Raw genomic sequence first — 21,771 nt, 5'->3', positions numbered from 1 at the left:
CTCGAAGCGCCGTTCGGGTGGTAATCAGCACTTGCCAGGGGCCCGTCCACCGAGGTTCCAGACTCTTGGTCCGCTGGAAATTTCGTATTAGGACGAAATCTCCCGGTTGGATGTCGTGGCCGGGGCCCCTGGAAGCATCGGGGATGGCCTGCTGCACCTGTTGATGAATGACAGACAACGTTTTAGTTAACTTGCACAAATAATCAGATAGTAGGACGTCTGGGACGTCATGAATGGAGGTCGGTTTGGGAGCAGTCCAGAGATTCATCGGTCGCCCAAACACGACCTCGTAGGGGGTCAAGTGGTGCTTGGTGGGAGTGGAGCGCATCGATAACAAGGCCAGTGGGAGGGCATCCGGCCAGTTAAGTCCAGTGGTGGCCACTATTTTCGACAATTTTAACTTCAGTGTGGCATTATGGCGTTCCACCAGACCGGCGGATTGGGGGTGGAAGACCGCATGAAACCTTTGCTTCACCCCCAACCCCTTTAGGATTAGTTGGATAACCTCAGCTATGAGGTGGGGGCCATTGTCGCTCCATAAAATTCGACAAAGGCCATAGCGAGGGAAGAATTCTTTCAGCAGTACTTTGGCAGTAGTCATGGCAGTGTTGTCACGGGTTGGATAGGCCTCTACCCATTTGCTGAAGGCACATACGATGACTAGTACATACTTCAAGCTTTGGCATCTCTCTAGTTGGATGTAGTCCATCTGAAGCACCTCAAAGGGGTGATTGGGGGTCCCAAACCCTCCCCGGGGTACCACAGTTCCTTTCCCGGGGTTGTGTTGCAAACAGATAAGGCACTGCTGAACTAGGCGTCTGGCTGAGTCGGGGATTTTGTCGTTGTGCCAGACTTTGGAAATGAGTTCGATCATGGGTGCAGATCCTATGTGTGCGGGGGAATGTGCCATTGTCAGTATGGGGATCAGATATGAGTCGGGCAGCAACCACTTGTTTGCATCCTTCGTTCGCCAGCAACCCTCTTCGTCCTTCAAACCCACCCTTGCCCACTTAGTCAGTTCGTGAGGGGTGCTGGCCGACTGAATGTCTCTGATCATTACCCTTGTGTCGCTCCATTTCTCTGCTTGTGACCTGGTCACATACATGCGCGTCACCGTCCTATTCTCAGCTGTGGTTCGTGCAGTGATGTCGGCCAATGCATTCCCTTGTCCGACTAAGTCTGTCACCCTTTTGTGTGCCTGACATTTGATCACCGCTAATCGTTTGGGGAGGAGAACTGCTTCAATCAGGGCGGAGACTAGATCTCCGTGGAGGATCGGGGTGCCGTGGGACGTCAGGAATCCCCTCTCCCTCCACAGGAGTCCAAAATGGTGGACCACTCCGAAGGCATACTGGCTGTCCGTATATACGTTCGCGGTGGTCCCTGCAGCTATGATGCATGCTCGGGTGAGGGCTATCAGCTCTGCTGCCTGGGCAGATCGTTGTGCGATGCGGGCTGTTTCAACTACTGTTCGGGCTGTCGTTACTGCATAGGCAGCTGAAGTGGTGCCATCTGGGAGTTTGATGCATGAGCCGTCTACCCATAGCTCTCCATCGGGGTCAGTAAAAGCAGTGTCTCGGAGGTCAACCCTACTCCTAGTTTGTTCGTCCGTGAGGGTCACACAGTCGTGTATGGGAGGTACGTCGGGGTCATTTTCAGGCAGGGGCAACAATGTGGCAGGATTCAAAGTTGTGCATCTCTTTAGTGTGATGTGGGGTGCAAGTAACGTCAGTTCGTACCCTGTCAGTCGTGCGCTAGTCAGGTGTTGAGTCTTGGTTTGGTTCAGGAGGGTGTCGACAGCATGGGGTACTAGCACGGTGAGGGAGTTGGAAAGTACAATTCCCTCGCTCTGACGGATAGAGACAGCAGCGGCAGCTACTGCTCGAAGGCAGGCAGGCAAAGCTCTGGCTACAGGATCAAGAGTGGCGGAGAAGTAGGCACAAGGGCGCTGCTTAGGACCAATCGATTGAGTTAGGACAGACAATGCACACCCCTCCCTTTCGTGGGTGAAGAGGGAGAAGGGTTTGGAGTAATCCGGGGTTCCTAGGACAGGCGCCGAACAGAGAGCATCTCGCAATTCCTTAAAGGATGCTTGACACTCAGGGGTCCAAGGGAGCGGGAAGGCTGAAGTTAGGTAACCACTGTCTGCAAAAAGAGGTTAGGCCAACCAAAGAGCGGACTTGCTTTTGTGTTTTTGGGATGGGGGTGTCTAGGATGGTTTGGATTCGGTCGGGTGTAAGTTTCCTCCCTTCTTTGGACAGGAGATGGCCTAGGTAAGTCACTTGTGGCTGGCAGAATTGTAACTTCTTTTTGGAGACTTTGTGGCCATTTTCTGCAAGAAAGTGTAGGAGTTGGACGGTGGCTGTCGTTGCAAGCGGGGTGGTGTCGGCCGCCAAAAGGATATCATCGACATATTGGATCAACACCACTCCATCTGGTAGTTGGAAGGCATCCAGCTGCCTTTTGAGGGCCTGGCTGTAAATGCTGGGACTTTACGAGCTGGATTTTAAAGTGAAGCCGAAGAGATAACGGCTGTCTGGATGGATGGGGATAGAGAAAAACGCGTTCTTAAGGTCGATAACAGTGAAGGTGGTGGCAGTGGACGGGATGAGGGTCAGAATGGTAGTGATATCGGAGACTACAGGGTATTGGGGTATAACCACTTTGTTAATCTCTCGCAAGTCGATGATGAAGCGATATGCTTTCTCATCTCCTTCGCCTTGCTTCTTAACAATGGGTAGGATTGGGCTGTTGCAGACGTTGCTAACCACTTCTTCAACCACTCCTGCATCTACCAGAGACTGAATGATCGCTACCAGTGCCTTCTCACCCTCTGGGGATATCCGATATTGCGGGAGTTTCGGGAGCATAGCGTCCTGTCGTACAGTTATGTGAATAGGATCAATCATCATTCGCCCCACATCAGAGTCATTTTTGGCCCATAGGTACGGAGGCAGGGTGTCAAGCAAGGACATGTCAGCGTCAGTTATGGAGCACATGTGTCGTGGGGGACGGGATCTGGGCATGTCTGGGTTGTCGTACAAGATGACTCGTATTCCATCTGGGGAACACCTAATGGTAGCTCAAAAATGTTTCAGTAAGTCAATGCCCATAATGGCGTCAGGGGAGTTGGAGGAAAGCAGAAATGTTGCGTCAGTGGTGTTGTTTTCTAGGTCAAAGGTAATAGGTACGGACAGGGGGTTAGTGGAGGGCGTTCCATCGAAACCTATCGACGTTATGTGTGAGCCAGACAAGGGTGCCCTTGGAATCAGTCGTTTTGATAACACACTACGTGTCGCCCCAGTGTCTACCAAGAATGGAGACTCTGTACCCAGGACCTTAGCGGTGACATAAGGACCTTGCTGGTCAACACAGAGCTCGACTGGATCCCTCCCTTGCCCCTGGCAGTCCTATGCAAAGTCGGGGGCATTTTCACCTTCGGACAGCTGATATTGGTTCTGTCGGGGACGGTCAAATGTGTTCAGTCTCCCTGATCTGTCATTGTTGGTGTCGTTGGTGTGCCCTCGTCCTTGTACTCTATTTCTTGGACCACCTGCCACATCCCTGGAGTCCCTATTTCTATTCATCTCTATCATAACCGGACACTGGTATTTCCAATGGCCGAACCCTTTGCAGAAGGCGCATTGGTCATTGCTAATGTCTCTACGTCCAGTGTGGGGTGTGGGAGTGTGATCTTTAGGAGGTAGATCTCTGGGGGTGGCTGATTGGTAGTTCCCCCTTTGATGTTCCCATCCTACCGTTATACCTTGTATCTGGGCTATCATTACCCTTTTAAATCTTTCTTCTTTTTCTCGGACGCCCTATCGTTCTCATTCTTTTGGTGCTCGTAATACTGAGCCATCTGAAGGATAGCTGCGGGTTTAGAGGCCCCCCAACTACTCTCACTCGTCTGCAGCTTTTGGGAGACCTCTTGTGTTAGGCCTTTTACGTAATTTTGTACGAACAGGTGCTGTCCGGTTGCGGTGGTCATGTCTTGGCCACTGTAGTCGGAGAACACTGTCTCGAACCTGGAGAAGTATTCTGACACATCTTCCTGGGGTTTCTGTCGACAGGCCGTGACTATCGACCAGTCTACCTTTCTTTCTGGAATCAGTGTCTTTAATTTCTGAACTATTTTGTCTGGGAGTTCTAGTATGTCTTTTACTGGTTTCCTTCCAGGTTCTCGTTGTCTATCTAGTTTACCGAGTTGGTCCCAGGTATGTCCAAACAGATCCGTGTGGTCAGCCTTCCGGATTTGCTTCCACACGTCAGCTGGCAGGCATAACCCGAAGAACAAGTCAATGTCCGCTAAAGTCATTATTGTCGAACCCAAGGCTGTGCCTAATTCGGTATAAAATGCTGTCGGGTTCTTTCTTAAATCGGGCAGGGTTTGTTTAAAGGTTAGGATATCTTGTCGGTCCCACGGTTGGTAAACCCAATTATACACAACCCTCCCTTTTGCATCTGCATTATTAATATCATCGCTTGTTCCCTGGCCACGTGGCGGGATCCAGTAAGGGGCCGCCTCTCTGATGGGCATCATAGTATTGGCTACTTCTACTGAGGTCGTTTCAGGGACTGTAACCTTGGCTTCTGGTTTTTGTTCCGTGAGGTGGCGGAGGACCTCAAGTATCTGCGTGAAGAGCTCCGTCGCCTCACATTCAGTCCCATCTCCAACATCAATCTTCCTATACAACGTTGTTAGTTTAGCGGGGCCCTTACTTTGGTACCTATCTTCATATGCGTTCAGGGTGTGGTAGCTGAATCGCAAAATGAAATGCCGCCTGTGGCTGTCGGCATGTGAATTATATATGTTCATTGTGTACTCTTCGCTCTCCCTTCGTTCTACTATGGTCTTTGCTATTTTGTCGATCCCATCCCGCTCATCTTTGCTCAACCTATTTGGTCTGGCTGGTGGTTGTTTACTAGCCTCGGGGTCGTCTGACGATGTTGTTAATGTGGCTGGTGCAGAGGCCGTGAGGGCTGGTGCACTAGCACTAAGGTCACTTTCGCTCGCACTCGGAGCTTGAAAGCTTTGTCGGCAGGGGGCATATGGAGGGGGCATGTAGATGATTGGGGGACCTAGCAGTAACTCGTCGTTCGCCCGTTGTTTGGAGGGCAATTCAGGGTAGAGTGCAGAGGGGGTCCTAACAGGACATTGGCCTGTCGACCCTGATTCTTGGTTTTGTGTAGCTTCCTTTCTTTCTTTTATTTCCTCTTCTAGTTGTTTTGCGGCTAGGTGGGCTGCCTTTCGTAATTCTTTCCCTATTTTTGCTTCTTCTCTTTTCTTTCGTTGTTCCGTTTCTTTGCGCCACATGCCGATACTGTCGAACATAGTGGGCGTGGTCTTATTCTTCTGGAGCGCTATTTCTAATGTTTTTATTTTGATTTTCATTAAAGGAACCTATCAGTGGCCACTGACTTTCAGGGTTCTTTTTTGTATATTTATGCCATAACTTAGTATAAGCTATAGCGACTAGTCCATGCTTAGTGAACATGTCCTTATTAGGGGTGCCCTCCAGTGGAGCTGGATGGTTCATCTCTAATAAGCGGTCCGGGCTAAACAGGCTACCAACCAGTGGGGAGAAGATAGGCATGACGGATTACAACGGGGACAAAAGTCTGCACTACCTATCTTATCACGGCGGGCAAAGACTAGACAGAATATTTCTATTCTCCGTTGTTTGCCGGCGGTGAATACCTCAAACGAACCAATACCGAATAATCGGTCAATCAAACAATCCAGTGGGGAGAATAAGTGGGCACGAAAAGTTATCGTTACCCACTCTTTCTCTACCTGCAAAGAGAGACCTTGTTCTTCCCTGTTTGCAGACAAAGAATCTCCAGACAATAATCCACGAACGATAGTTCGGGAAACAGTGGGGGAGGAAGATAGGCACGACGGATTACAACGGGGACAAAAGTCTGCGTTACCTATCCTTCACTGCTTGCAAAGAGAGAGCCTGTTGTTTTTCTCCGTTTGCAGACAGTGAATCTCCAGAGGGTTTCAACAAAGCGTAATACTATTATTATCCAAACAAAACAATCTTTTCTCAATTCGTCGTGTTTACACGACCTTACCCGGACCGCATGGACGGTTTCCTGTCTTCTGAATCCAGCGCCCGATCGTCCTCTCTCCTTCGTGATGCCCGTGGCACTCCTGATGGTTCCCAGTCAGGACCGTAGATCACTCGAGAGAGGTCTGTTCAGAACTAGTGAAGGTCGGATGATCGGCTGTCAGACGAGGGTCTATCGGACACGAGCTCTTCCCGATCGTTGCAGTCGTTCACTCTGTCGTCGGGACCTCTCCCACTGGATCCACGTGTCGCTGATGGGCCCCACGCTTTGGGACGCCAACTGTAGAAAAAGGTAGGGCTAGGACCTTTCTCAAGATTTGCCCGGCGCTAACCGCCCTTGTACCATTCAAATTACCAAGCAATGAGGCAGGCGCCGGAGACCAGAAGGCAGGCAACAGAAGTTTATTCCGACGGAGCAGAACACATCAGATCAGACAACAAGGTATCGTCTCGAGGTGCTCTAACAGCCTCTCGGAGGCCTGGCCTCTTATACACTGGTTTATGCATGTGACCTTTCTTTATTATAATCAGAACATTGTGAAGCCAGGGAAAAGACATCCCCGTAATCCTCGTGTCAATCCCACCCCCATATACCTCCACAATAGAGGTCCTCACCCTGCTGATAAGAGGAGGGGGTCATCACGCAGCTGAGTGTTTCGCCAAGTCTTAGGATGTGTGCGCCTGATCATATCCCAGGGGGGTGGGGAGGCCCTGATCAACAGTGTGTCCTTTGAAGAGGGGCGATTCCATACAATGAGGGGCAGTAAATGGTATCTCCCGGCTTAGGCAATGGCCTCGGACCTGTGTGGACAGCCGGACACGGGGTGAGGGGTCATCAAAGCAGTGGTATTCATGCCGCGTGGACAGTCCAGTGCGGAGGGAAGGTTGATCAACAGAGGGGCATTCATGGGAGGAGAGGAGGTGCTGGTCAGGCGCTGGCGTGACTCCCAGGGACAGGGTCATGCGGAAGGGTCATGCTCATGAGAGGGAGGGAGGGGGAGCCAGGATGCGCGGAGGATGCTTGCTGGGTCAGAGGGGCGCGCTGGAAACCGATCATGGACGGGGAGACCATGATACCTAAAATGGTTGTCGTGCACGTTGTACATAGGTGACAAGCTGGCGCAGATGATGTTCAGTTCGTAAACTAAAATTCCACAAGCCGGTACGCCTTCGGAGTAGCACATGACTTCGGGCTACTCTCGAGAGAACGTGGGTTTTTGACTTCTCATGGAGTACACATTATGCACGGAGAACTAGTGCGTGACCTCCTAAACGCGTTGCTTTGTCCAAAGAAAGTAGCGATAATAAAACGTAGTGCCCATAAAAAGATCATCGACAAAGTGGGTCAGGGAAATGCCTTTGCGGACAGTATAGCGAGACAAACGGCTATGTCCCGAGCTGACTCCCCCATGTACGTGACACAATCCCAAGCTGAGCGATGGAATGATGCTAGAGCGGAGATATTAGATATTCAGAAATCAGCTACTGAATCAGAACTTACGGCATGGGCAGCAGATGGGGTGCTAGATGATGAAGGGTGTTGGAGAAGCAAGGACATGGAGAAATGGAAATTGCCTGCAGCTTACTTGCAAGCGTTGGTCCAGATGACACATGGGTTGGCGCACGTGGGGGCTCTTGCAATCACTCGACTATTAACACGAGTTTGGGAGCACCCCGAGATTGCTAATACCGCCAAGAGAGTAGTTCAGACCTGCCTGATATGTTTGCAGCACAATCCTGCAAAGGGGACCCATACTCCGAAAGGAGGGTTCGTTCCACCTTCTGCACCATTCGAGGTACTTCAAATGGATTACATCCAGCTTGAGCGCTGCAATAACCTTAAGTATGTCTTAGTGGTGGTGTGTGCTTTTAGCAAATGGGTTGAGGCCTTCCCCACGAAAGATAATACAGCTTTGACAACAGCTAAGGTTTTGCTCAAGGAGTACTTCCCTCGATTTGGAGTTTGCAAATTTTTGTGGAGCGATAATGGGCTTCATTTTGTCGGGAAAATCATGGAGTATGTGTTGAAAGGCTTGGGGATTCAGCAGAAGTTTCATGCTGTGTTCCACCCTCAGTCAGCAGGTCTTGTCGAGCGGTATAATGCCACGTTGAAACTAAAACTGGCTAAGATTGTGGCGTCCACGTCATTGAAATGGCCGGATGCCTTACCGCTAGCATTACTTTCTCTCAGATCAGTGCCCCACTCTCGAACAGGCCTCACAACATATGAAGTGGTGTTTGGAAGGCCGATGAATATTTGGGGGTGCCTAAGCCGCGATTTAATACATGATGTGCCTTGTATAATGATGAACGATTATTTGGCACGATTAACAAATGATTTACTTTCTATTCATCAACAGGTTCGAGAAGCGCTCCCTGACAACTCTACTGGAGAGGGCCATGATCTTCGCCCTGGAGACCACGTTATGATTAAATCGTTTGAGAGGGCGAACAGCTTGGAACCGAGGTGGCGAGGCCCCGAGCAGGTCCTCCTGGCAACTCGAACAGCTGTACGAGTGACCAATAGGAAGCGGTGGATACATTCAACACACTGCCGTCGTGTCTCTCCTGATCTGGTGAATCCTGCTGTGCTGACCGACTTCCAAGAGATTCTGGAGAAAGAAAAGAGCCCAGCTGTGACATCGGCCGAAGTTGAGGGAGCCTTCCCGGACCACACTGTTTCTGGACGAGAGCGCTATAATCTGCGGCCACGATAAGAAGATTTTTTTTTGGTTTTCGAGACTGGTTGGTTACCGCTCTGGGGTTTGTGAAACGGAAGCCGGGAATCTCAAGGGGGGGGGGATCAGTTCTGCCAAGAGTAGCGACACCCGTCTTGACCCCGGAGAAGAAAACAACGGCTACCTCGGAGCTCAGCACCGTATTTTTCTTTTTTAGGTGTAATACACACACATGTACATTTGAGACTTTGTGAACATTTTGAACTACTTAAGACTTTGAAAAATAATTGAACTATGGCGTCTTCTGCATCACGGGACAAAAGAATACTTGGTGCCATCCTTTTTGTCTTGACGATTGTGGTAATACCAGTGATAGCTTGGGTAGTTGAACTTGTGGTGCCTGCACGTGTACATTTGCTGCCGACTACCCCGGCTCCATCTGAACATTTTCACTTCACTTTGCCTTACCATGAAGAACGGCACCGACAGACTTATTTGAACAATAGTTTTATTCAGATCCTGCATCATACACATAACATGACAAACACGTCTAATTGCTGGGTGTGTGGGATGTTGCCCGGGCACCAGAAGAAAGGGGGCACTCCACTCATTCCACTCCCGTTTTCACACAATGGATCTTGCAATGCCTGGTATACTCTCCTCTTCACTTTGAGATGGCCAACAAAAGGGGGGGTGCTTTTCCGTTTGAATAAAATTTGTTACCATGACCGGGATGGGTATCCACGAGCTGAGGGTACTCGATTTGAATGGGAGGAGTACCGCCCCGATAACGTGTCTGCCCCACGTGTTTACAGCAACCAACGTAACATTAATGTCTCTAGCTCACATGTTATTAATGTTATTGCTACTAAAGCTGATTTGTGTATACGCAATAAAGGTACAATCTCGGTTGGGAAAAGCGAATGCAATACTACACTCACGTTTGATAGCCCAAATGGCATATCGTTTGTAGCATCTCGTAATACGTATTTTATTTGTGGAACGAAGGGTTATCATCAGCTCCCGTTGGGATGGTTAGGCACTTGCTATGTATCTTTTGTATTGCCCCCTGTATTCATTGCCCCACCAATGTATCATAATGACTATATTCTTTATCATGACTTCGTGTTGAATCGTGTTAAACGTGCTGTTGTTCTGGACGACATCGACCAGACGGACACTGCTTTGCAACAGTATGTGGACTTCAATTTGGGACTGTTTTCCTTTGTTGGGGCTGCTTTGAATAGTCGAAAGATACGACGACTGACCCGTGTTGTTGAGGCTGTAGCAAATGATACTGCTATTGCATTAGGGAATATTACCGAAGAACTTCAGATTTCTAGGATTGTTACGCTCCAGAACCGAATGGTTCTAGATGTGGTTCTAGCTGACCGTGGGGGGGCACGTAGAATTATCGGAAGCAGCTGCTGTGTCTATGTACCTGACAATTCACCATCTGTTTATGATGCCATTTCAAAATTGCATAAGATAGCTGCTGAAATACACTCGGACAATGGAACTTGGACTCTTTCAGGGTGGTTCTGGTCAATGCTTACCACTTGGGGTTGGAAATTGCTAACGATTTTATGCATCATTGTGGGGATACTGTTTTGTGTATGCTTATGTATTCAATGTGGCCCCGCTTTATGTTCTATGTGCTTATCGGCTTGCATACCATCAAGACGAGCTCTTGCTCATGACAAAATGATGCTTCATAAAGAATTAACTCAAATAATGCTAATTGACATTGAAGATGAACACCCTGATTATGTTCACTATGAGGTAGCTTCAGCTAAACGCTAAAAGGGTCGTCTGTCGTAATTTGACAATGGCCGAGTTAGCGCTTAGCTGTGCTACACGTTTTCCCGCTTAACTTGGCTATACTTGGAAACGCCATTTTGTGTGTTACGGCGGCCATCTTAGATCATAAGCGGCCTCGTGGCCAGCGTGCCCTTTAGTCCGTTGTCCGTGCCATTGACCACTCGAGTTTGCCCAGCAACAGGCTATTTTTAGTACTGGTCAAGCCTGTACATGCGCAGTCCCCACTGACCAGTCACTCCTCAGGAATGTGCCGCCAAACTGACCAGCGGAGTTGTAACCCCTCCAATGAGCTGGCTGTGTTCCAAAAAAGGACCATATATGTACATAACGCTCTGTAACTTTGTACCGCCTATTGTTTTATTACCTGCAAATTGTATAAAAAAGCGAGTCACACCGATGTTCGGTGTGATACTTCTTGCATTACCGAAGGGTGCTGTAGGAATGTACCACCACCCCATGGGGTCTTAATAAACTTGTTCTTTGAATTTTTCAGTGTCCGTGCCAACAGTTCTTTCAATGTAAGTGGGTTATCTTCGGCGCATGTAGGCCTTGGGAACCCGATACTACAACAAGACCAAATAACGACAAAACTGTACACAATCGGAATAAATACGTTGGGAAGGGAAAAAGGATAGTTCAAAGGTTGTTTCTTCTTTAGCACAAAGTCTTTACTATCAAGCAAATCTTCTTCTTGGAAACACAGTTCTTAGCAACAGGGTAACTCACACGGGAGCTACACGACGTCGAGGCAAAGTTAATCCACAGGTTCGGCGTCGACCGCGAGGAGCGCTACGTCGAGCCTGGAGTCACACGGACCCCCAACAACACAGTACCTTTAGGAAAATGAAGCACACGATGATCAGCGGCGTCGAGCAATCCGGCGTCGCGTCTTCGTGTCGATCAGGCCTCAGCAGTCGTCGTCGATGATGCGGTTGCACAGAGTGAGCAGCGCTCACGGCGTCGAAGGGCACACAGTTGATGCGATCAGCAGCGGTGCAGACCCGAGGTCCTCTGGAGCTAGAGCCGTACTCCTACTCACTGGCGTTGCTGCTGGCGTCGGTCGGGCCCGGCGTTCGGTCGTCGTGATTGCTGGTTCTTTCAGAGGTGCTGGATGCACGCTTCCAGCAAAGAGCACCTTAGCAGATGAAGTCTTTTAGCCCTGTGACTTCGGCAGGAGACTGGCACTCTTCCAGTCCTTGGAGATTTTCTTAGCAAGCGTGAGAGTACACACACAGTTCCTCTCTCCTGGTTCCTTGGCAAAAATAAAGAAGCACTGCAGGATTCCCCCAACAACAGCACTCTGGCAGAAGGGGTAGGCAGTCCTTAGATCAGCAGGCCTCTTGTCCTTGGTTACAGGGATCCTTGTCAGAAGTGATCTAAATTCTTGGTTCAGGGGTCCTCCTCTTATACCCCTTTTCGTCTTTGATCCCTTTGTCCATGCCGGGGGTTTCCCAACATCCTGGGTCTGTTGTGGATGGAGCCAGGCAGAAGCACCTGGCCTATTCACTGAGCAGGGCTGGGTCCTCAGACGCCCAGCAGGAGGTGGAGCCAGCATTGACACTGGCAGGAGCAGAGCTATCGGCCTCCTGGCAGGAGGTGGGGCTAGGATCGTCCATGGCAGGCTATCGACAACTACTCTCCCCCTACTCTCAAGGTAAATGTCCCACTCATCCCACACTGACTCATCCAGACCTGTGGAGCCACCCAGCTCCTGTCACACACACGCAGGACCAGCAGCAACCAGATATGGTTAGACAAGAAAATAGACACTTTCTAAAAGTGCTATTTTCAAACCCAGAGTCCAAAAACCATCCACACCAACGGATGCGTAATTAAACCCCGAGTTCAGGGATACCAAACTCGACATTGTACCATGCTCCCCGAGCCAGCTAGGATCGTAGCATTAATAATCCCGGCGGCCCATTCTAATTAATGGAGAGCAGGCTACCTCGCAATAGTGAAGAACGAAGATGGCGGTAATTCACTATTAGGACATGCCAACTTGGTCAGGCGTGTCCTACCTTAGACTTCCAATGCACCCTGCCCGCGGGCCTACCATAGGGGTGACTAACATGAAGCCAAGGGAAGGTTTGGGGGGCTGGCAAGTAGGTATACTTGCGCAGCCGGCGTGACAGTACCAGACTGCACGTGGGTCTCGCAATGACCGACCCGTAGACATTCTTTTACAAGGCCGCTCCTGTGGGTGGCACAACACGTGCTGCAAGCCCACGAGCGGCATTTGTATTTACAAGCCCCGGCACTCCTGGTGCACTAGACTAGGGACTGACAGTAAACCAAATAAGCCAAACATGGATACAATAGATACATCAATTTAACATAGGGAGCACTTGCGCTGTGGCACGGATTCAAGCAAACCGGGCCGAAGACGGCTGTAATGCCAGAAACCGGTCCCCGGGAGCTTGTTTCCTTCCCAGTGTAAGAATTGGCTTTTGTAGTTTGGTTTGCCCTGTTCCCATCATGCACTGGGACAGGAACAGACTAATTTGCATACAGCCAGGTTCTGAAACTGGGATGGTGCAGTGAGCTAAAAAACGGTGTTGGATCTAGCCCTGATCTCTTGACTGGGTGAGAGCTTTCTGCTTAATTCAGAGACTCTGTCCCTCACCACCCCTTGTTGTAAATATTTTTGTCCACCCTAAGCGTGGAAGGGTATTCTCAGATGTGAGACCCTTGCTCATTGCACCATCAGGATTCAAGCAAACCGGGCCGAAGACTGCTGTAATGCCAGAAACCGGTCCCCGGGAGCTTGTTTCCTTCCCAGTGTAAGAATTGGCTTTTGTAGTTTGGTTTGCCCTGTTCCCATCATGCACTGGGACAGGAACAGACTAATTTGCATACAGCCAGGTTCTGAAACTGGGATGGTGCAGTGAGCTAAAAAACGGTGTTGGATCTAGCCCTGATCTCTTGACTGGGTGAGAGCTTTCTGCTTAATTCAGAGACTCTGTCCCTCACCACCCCTTGTTGTAAATATTTTTGTCCACCCTAAGCGTGGAAGGGTATTCTCAGATGTGAGACCCTTGCTCATTGCACCATCAGGATTCAAGCAAACCGGGCCGAAGACGGCTGTAATGCCAGAAACCGGTCCCCGGGAGCTTGTTTCCTTCCCAGTGTAAGAATTGGCTTTTGTAGTTTGGTTTGCCCTGTTCCCATCATGCACTGGGACAGGAACAGACTAATTTGCATACAGCCAGGTTCTGAAACTGGGATGGTGCAGTGAGCTAAAAAACGGTGTTGGATCTAGCCCTGATCTCTTGACTGGGTGAGAGCTTTCTGCTTAATTCAGAGACTCTGTCCCTCACCACCCCTTGTTGTAAATATTTTTGTCCACCCTAAGCGTGGAAGGGTATTCTCAGATGTGAGACCCTTGCTCATTGCACCATCAGGATTCAAGCAAACCGGGCCGAAGACGGCTGTAATGCCAGAAACCGGTCCCCGGGAGCTTGTTTCCTTCCCAGTGTAAGAATTGGCTTTTGTAGTTTGGTTTGCCCTGTTCCCATCATGCACTGGGACAGGAACAGACTAATTTGCATACAGCCAGGTTCTGAAACTGGGATGGTGCAGTGAGCTAAAAAACGGTGTTGGATCTAGCCCTGATCTCTTGACTGGGTGAGAGCTTTCTGCTTAATTCAGAGACTCTGTCCCTCACCACCCCTTGTTGTAAATATTTTTGTCCACCCTAAGCGTGGAAGGGTATTCTCAGATGTGAGACCCTTGCTCATTGCACCATCAGGATTCAAGCAAACCGGGCCGAAGACGGCTGTAATGCCAGAAACCGGTCCCCGGGAGCTTGTTTCCTTCCCAGTGTAAGAATTGGCTTTTGTAGTTTGGTTTGCCCTGTTCCCATCATGCACTGGGACAGGAACAGACTAATTTGCATACAGCCAGGTTCTGAAACTGGGATGGTGCAGTGAGCTAAAAAACGGTGTTGGATCTAGCCCTGATCTCTTGACTGGGTGAGAGCTTTCTGCTTAATTCAGAGACTCTGTCCCTCACCACCCCTTGTTGTAAATATTTTTGTCCACCCTAAGCGTGGAAGGGTATTCTCAGATGTGAGACCCTTGCTCATTGCACCATCAGGATTCAAGCAAACCGGGCCGAAGACGGCTGTAATGCCAGAAACCGGTCCCCGGGAGCTTGTTTCCTTCCCAGTGTAAGAATTGGCTTTTGTAGTTTGGTTTGCCCTGTTCCCATCATGCACTGGGACAGGAACAGACTAATTTGCATACAGCCAGGTTCTGAAACTGGGATGGTGCAGTGAGCTAAAAAACGGTGTTGGATCTAGCCCTGATCTCTTGACTGGGTGAGAGCTTTCTGCTTAATTCAGAGACTCTGTCCCTCACCACCCCTTGTTGTAAATATTTTTGTCCACCCTAAGCGTGGAAGGGTATTCTCAGATGTGAGACCCTTGCTCATTGCACCATCAGGATTCAAGCAAACCGGGCCGAAGACGGCTGTAATGCCAGAAACCGGTCCCCGGGAGCTTGTTTCCTTCCCAGTGTAAGAATTGGCTTTTGTAGTTTGGTTTGCCCTGTTCCCATCATGCACTGGGACAGGAACAGACTAATTTGCATACAGCCAGGTTCTGAAACTGGGATGGTGCAGTGAGCTAAAAAACGGTGTTGGATCTAGCCCTGATCTCTTGACTGGGTGAGAGCTTTCTGCTTAATTCAGAGACTCTGTCCCTCACCACCCCTTGTTGTAAATATTTTTGTCCACCCTAAGCGTGGAAGGGTATTCTCAGATGTGAGACCCTTGCTCATTGCACCATCAGGATTCAAGCAAACCGGGCCGAAGACGGCTGTAATGCCAGAAACCGGTCCCCGGGAGCTTGTTTCCTTCCCAGTGTAAGAATTGGCTTTTGTAGTTTGGTTTGCCCTGTTCCCATCATGCACTGGGACAGGAACAGACTAATTTGCATACAGCCAGGTTCTGAAACTGGGATGGTGCAGTGAGCTAAAAAACGGTGTTGGATCTAGCCCTGATCTCTTGACTGGGTGAGAGCTTTCTGCTTAATTCAGAGACTCTGTCCCTCACCACCCCTTGTTGTAAATACAAGCCCACGAGCGGCATTTGTATTTACAAGCCCCGGCACTCCTGGTGCACTAGACTAGGGACTGACAGTAAACCAAATAAGCCAAACATGGATACAATAGATACATCAATTTAACATAGGGAGCACTTGCGCTGTGGCACGGATCAGCCGTGACACCGCGCCCAAAGCATGTACCAGCAAAACATCGAAAAACAGTGGAGGCAAACAGAAAAAATGGAGGAGAGAGTCAAGCCAATGATGTCAGGTCTAACAAATGTTCAATGGAGTATGTGGTCAAGTCTGAGACGCGCAAGCGGAACGGGCTGCAAAATATAGGTGATCAGGTGCGCATGCTCAGAAGTGTTACGTGGCAGGATACATTTTAATGCACTTTAATGCACACCGAGTAAGGCGCCGTCATTCTCTTTCTTATACTGGAACGTTTATTATGTGAATTAAAATCTTCACTAAAAAATAGGTTCCATTTTAATCTACGACTTGGAAACTCTTCTCTTTCCACCCCAGGTCTTTGACATTGGCCGAGCCTCTTGAATCTCGTTACACGTCGGTTTATACATGTTAAATATGATATGTTTTCACTCTACTAAGGTGTGCATACGTGAGATCTTGTTTTCTGTACGAGTCGTTGTCCCTTTGCCTTAAACGTGGAAGGCTTGGGGGGGGGGGGAACACAGCTGTTTATTCTTGTGCTTTGAAACTGCCGTCGCGCATCATTTTGTTAAAAATGGGTTGAAATATAGGGCATATTTCAATATCCGTGCCGAAGGAGAACGTGTTCACGCTCAGAACAACTCAATTCACCAGTGAAAATGTGGTCAGGCACAGAAACCCAGACAGTGTGTAGGCGCCTTCGGTTGTGTGGTTTCTTTCACCAAAGTTGTGAGGTTTAGAAAAGGAAACTCGTGCAACTCAGTTCATGGCTTTGGAGGGCGGCTGTTGTGTGGGCCGACACTGGGACCCCCAACTGAAGAGGTAGCGAGGGCGGGGTGCTGATGAGACTCTCAATGATTGAGTGGTAACGGGGAGGTGGTATGGCCTAGTGCCTAGATCGGCCAGCTTTGGAACCTGGGTAAAGAGGTTCGGACCCCTGTCTCGGCCCAACATTGTGTGATCTGGGGTAAATTATTTAATCTCCTTTTGCCAATAACACGTGTAACATAGTCTGGGTTTCTGATGTCAAGCGCTCAATGATCTTGGACCGAAATACAACTATAAAAATGAAAAAAATCAAATTGGCCACTGTCAGACCAACAGTCTAGCAGGCTAATTAATTGAAGTTTTGCAGTCTTTAGCGAGGATGATTGGAGCTTTGTCGAATCTAAATGCACCATTCGGCGAAATGAAGGAGCCATGTAGGTTTGGAGAACATGACCCAAAACTGCACGGCGGGAAGTTGACTTTAATTGGAAACCGGTTTAGGAGAAGAATGCGGGTCAGGTCACAGTGTGGTCTTTTACATAATGGAATATTTATAGTATCATTATAAACTGTCTTTCAAAATAGATGCAATATGACATGTCCCCAGAATACGTTACTGTGCGCCTTTGACAATGAAATCTTGCACTCACTCAGATATCCTTACTAAAAACAAATCGCATTTAACTGGGGTTTAAAGTGTACTGTAAAAAATGAATTCCAACGTCAGTTTTCCTCCTTTAATATTACAAATGATGTAATTAATTCAGTTGTCATCAGCGGTTGCGGTTCTCCTGCATGGTTTTCGACCAATTCTTCCCTGGTGTGATTAGTTTAAAGGTACCAAGATTTCTTCTATCAAATACTGCCCAGTGAAAATACTTCACATTGAAAATACTTCTCATTGGACAGGCCGCCCCCAAAATCCCTGGTGCCGAACAGTTTTCAGAGTGGGGGTGCTGGCATTAATATTATTTCACTGAAAGCATAACGTTTGTGAAATATCCAAGTGTCTCACAGAGCAAGTGTAGCAAACGAGGCTCTCCTTTCAGCAGGGCAGTGGTGGGGGTGTGGGTGCAGAGCTGGTGCATTTGGGAGCCCTGGCGAGAGAGCGCGCGTCATTTGCAGACGGCACGTTTTCAGTTCACGTGGCACGCAGTGTGCACAGACGTGCAGTTTTATTCTTAGAACTATACAGCGCACAGGATGATGTGTGAAAATCGGGTTTCAGCAAACAATTATCATTTGTGCATCGCCAAGTAAAGTGTCTTTATTTGTTTTGAGCCTATACAAATCTTTGTTTCCAACACATTCCAGAATTACCCAAAAACGTGCTTTATTTATGCTTTCCTAATATTTTGAAATATGTGTATAGATAATTTACAGGTATTTTAGTGTTGTTTTTTTTTTTAAACTGACACCGAACAAACTTTCCTTCCACTTCCTGTACCCCAGCAAGATTGCCACCGAGGTCACTTTCATAAAATCTTTTCACTTGGCAGTCGGAGAAATAAAGTGAACACCAGTTTTCCGAAAAAGAACCAATTTGGCAGACGACGTGACTTGGCGTTTTTGACCACGGAACGCGCAGTAAATATGACATGATAAGGCGGACACAGACTTTCCAAAATCATCACAAATCTATAATTGGGACCGCGCCTTGTTTCGGTGGCTGTCAGTACAGCACCGCACACAGTTCACAATTTAACACACCAGTCTAGATCCCACAGAAACCACAGCTGTTTTAGGGTGCTCCACAGGGGAAGTCATGAGAAGTATGACTTGTTTGTTGCATAATAAATAAGTGATTTGCGAAATCTTTAACCCGTTGCATGCTCATGACGAGCTCAGCTTGTCATGAGGCACGGTTGAGCTGCACTCATGACGAGCTGAGCTCGTCACAGACGTTGGAACGTTCGCACGTGGGGATAATTATCCTGCTGTGCTGAACGTTCTAAAACGGGTGTGGTCGTGACGAGCTCTGCTCGTCACGAGTGCAGCTCCGCTGTGCCTCATGACGAGCCGAGCTCGTCACCAGCGAGGCGGCGCCGCGCGCGGCCCCCCTCCCCCCGCACAGGAAGTGAAAAACCCTGCAGGGAAGGGGTTAAGTTCATTTACATTTCTTTGTTCAAGGAAAGAAGGCAGCATTGTTGATGTCAATGAATATATGAAGTGGTAGTGCACAGTGGAAATTGTATTGTATTGTAATTGCATTTTTATAGCGCTCACTACCCCTGACGAGGCGTCAAAGCACTTTTTCAACGAGTAGCATGCTACCCTGGGACCCATACAGGATTAGTGTTGAATTAGTATAGTGAAATATGAAAGTAATTTAAGTGGTGGATAGCAGTTATTTGGATTCGGAAGGATAGACGAGGGAAAAAGGTCTGCATTCATTCAGCGCTTTTTACCCCTGATGGGGGTGTTGAAGGGCTTTTTTTGGCGGGTAGCACGCTACTCCGGAAACCCATAAAGAATTAGTGGTGAATTACTATGGTGAAATATGAAAGTAATTCGAGTGGTGGATATTAGTCCGTTATTTGTGGTGAGAAGGATAGCAGAGGGATAGAAGGGGAAGAAAGGTTTGTATTTATTTAGCGGTTGCTACCTCTGATGGGGTTTTGAAGCGCTTTTTTGGCGAGTAGCACACTACTCTGGAACCCATAAGGATTAGTGTTGAATTAATATTGTGAAATATCAAAGTAATTTGAGTGGTGGTTACTATATGCTTATACCTCACCTTACATTGAAAAGGCACTTTTTGATTTGCCTGTAACTTTTCATCCCATTAACTTGAACAAAATTTATCAGATCGGCATATTTGACACTCACAACTTTTGCACTGTGAACAAACAATTTTGATAACCATTGGGGGTACATCAGAGGTGAGTGGTTCTTTGGGAGTTCTCCGGTTTACCCAGAGTTGTGGAAAATTCTTGTCCCACAAAAGAAAAAAAAAGCTGAAAATGGCATGTGTCTCGCCAGCGAAAAGGAAATGGTCTTCGGCCATATCTAGGGCTAGAATCCATGTAGCGCTTCATAAACAAAAAAGAAAAAAAACATGACTTTCAGGCTGACACTATAATGTGTGTCTGAGGGGGTTGGGTACAGGGACTGGCTGCACATGGATAGATAAGATATCTATCAAGCTGCACATACTTGTGAATCCTGGGGAAAAAAGGAAGAACAAATATTCTGTGCATTGCACACCGCAGAAGTCGGTGTATAGAGGTGATTGAAGTGCCATGGAAGGTTGTCCAACAGGTTTTGCTTAAGGCCAAGCGTTGCAGCCCACCTCTGCTTTGCAAGGCCAAGGGTAGTTTGCAGGGAGTTGGATCCCATACGGAGTGTTGTGCACAGGGTCAGGCCACAGACCAGTCTCTGTGTCTAACCCCCACTGTGCACAGCCAAAGGCTGGCTGCCTGTAGGTGGATGTGTGATCATGTGGTACATGATCGAAAAAACCCCAAATTCACTGAAAAAAAGAAGTTTAAATGAAGTTCAGGTTAGCTTTCGTTATGTATGACACATTAACATGAGTTTAAAAAATCTTCGAAATTCACTAAAATATCCATGTTTAAAGTGTAGTTATGGTTGAGAATTAAAACAGAAAGCCACTGAAATCGCTAGTTTTAGTTAGAACCATAATCCTGAACCCTTACACCAGATTCAGAGCCCTTGGCGTTGGTCTTGTAGGATCTCTCCCCCTTCCCACCCTTCCCCACCAGGCTGCTTTACAAGTTTGACTACCGTACCAATCTGATCAAGACATTTCTAAGCCCTGACGAAGTCCCGACAGGAACGAACGCGTTGGATGCTGCCTTTTAAAAGGTCGAATTAATAAAGGATTGACTTCCTACAATTTCAAGACGCTCGGGACTCTATCTTTTGATGCACCATCCTTTTTCTCATAAATTAGATCTGTCTCTACAGTGGAGCTTTTGTGTGGCAAGCTCTGGATGTGTTGTGCACAAAACCAATACCTATGTATATATTTTGAAATCGATGTGCTTAACCTTGGTCTGCCACACTATCCATTTCTTTTATAATTGCTTTGCAAGTAGCCCCCAAACTCCAATGCGCCTGGGACGTGTTTTTCACTCAAGATTTTCAGCCTCTGAACGCAGCTGAAATCTCAGTGTGAAGACCGGTGTGAAAATAAAGAAATTGTTACAGAAACACCCATTTCTGTCTTGTTTTCCAGAACTTGTATTTCTCTTTATTTTCCTTCCTCCACAATTATCTGACCTCAGGTAACCGTAACTCCAGGGTGGGATAATAACATGTTTTGTAATCTGTATTATGTGCATTTGACCCATGTCCAGCATGGTTGTTGCAGAGGAACTGTAAATTGATCACCCCTTCACATTGTGAGGTACAAGTTAGTCTGTGATCAACCAAGGGAAATTGATTTTTCTCATCAGCCTGATTGCAGCCACTGAAGAAGAAACACAAGGGGGTATTATTAAATAGGTGTGTATAGCTACTAGGGCAGGTGACATTTTTATTAGTTGGCACAGAACACAACCTCCTTCTCATAAAAAAAAATAATAACGGTCTGCAAGCGCTGCATGACATAATTATGTATCAGTTGGACATATCCACTTTCTTCACTGAAGGCGTTGCCTATGTTTTCCTTCATGTTTTATTAATAAATATATGTATTTTTACTGAAATGTTCAATTATAATAACATTAACATGATTCAATTAAATTAATATAAAGGTTTTAATAATAATAGAGGATGCATGAAGTAAAATTGGCCCTCTCATATATCAAACATTGTAGAGCTAGAAGAAAGAGATGATGCCACAGAGACACAGGTATCTGGAAAAATTGGAGCTAAAAAGCAGAAGAAACTAGAGGAAAAGCAGGCGAGAAAAGCCCAAAGAGAGGTAAGATCATTGTATTTATTCCTAGCATTATTTCAAAGCATTTTCGTTCAAGAGATGAACCTTAAGCATTCGAAGACCACCTTTTTGGAACCTTTGAAGCCCATTAAAATAGTGTAAGAAAATAGCACACGGACAATAAAACTTTTAAGGTGTTAACTGCAAATAAATAAACTAAAGAGTAGAAACGTGTGGCTAAGAACGCTGTGTGCACATTTACATGCATCAAGCACTTTTGCATTCGCAAACGGTGCGATTCCTTAAAATCGTCCGTTTGCGAATGCAAAAGTGCTTTTTCAGATGCATCATTATTTT

General features: G+C 47.6%; 1 protein-coding gene across 3 annotated transcripts in view; it reads left to right on the top strand.

Annotated features, from left to right (window-relative positions):
* Positions 1-21,771, top strand: part of DDRGK1 (DDRGK domain containing 1) — a 186,063-nt gene that overhangs the window by 79,864 nt on the left and 84,428 nt on the right. For all 3 annotated transcript variants that reach the window (XM_086964293.1, XM_086964295.1, XM_086964294.1), the window contains exon 3: positions 21,353-21,459. In XM_086964293.1, the coding sequence (XP_086820419.1) occupies positions 21,353-21,459 (107 nt within the window). The remainder of the gene's footprint in view (positions 1-21,352; positions 21,460-21,771) is intronic.

The sequence above is a fragment of the Lissotriton vulgaris genome, chromosome 3_2 (assembly GCF_964263255.1).
Source record: "Lissotriton vulgaris chromosome 3_2, aLisVul1.2, whole genome shotgun sequence".
Classification (NCBI taxonomy): domain Eukaryota; kingdom Metazoa; phylum Chordata; class Amphibia; order Caudata; family Salamandridae; genus Lissotriton; species Lissotriton vulgaris.
This window is presented reverse-complemented; position numbering and strand designations above follow the sequence as displayed.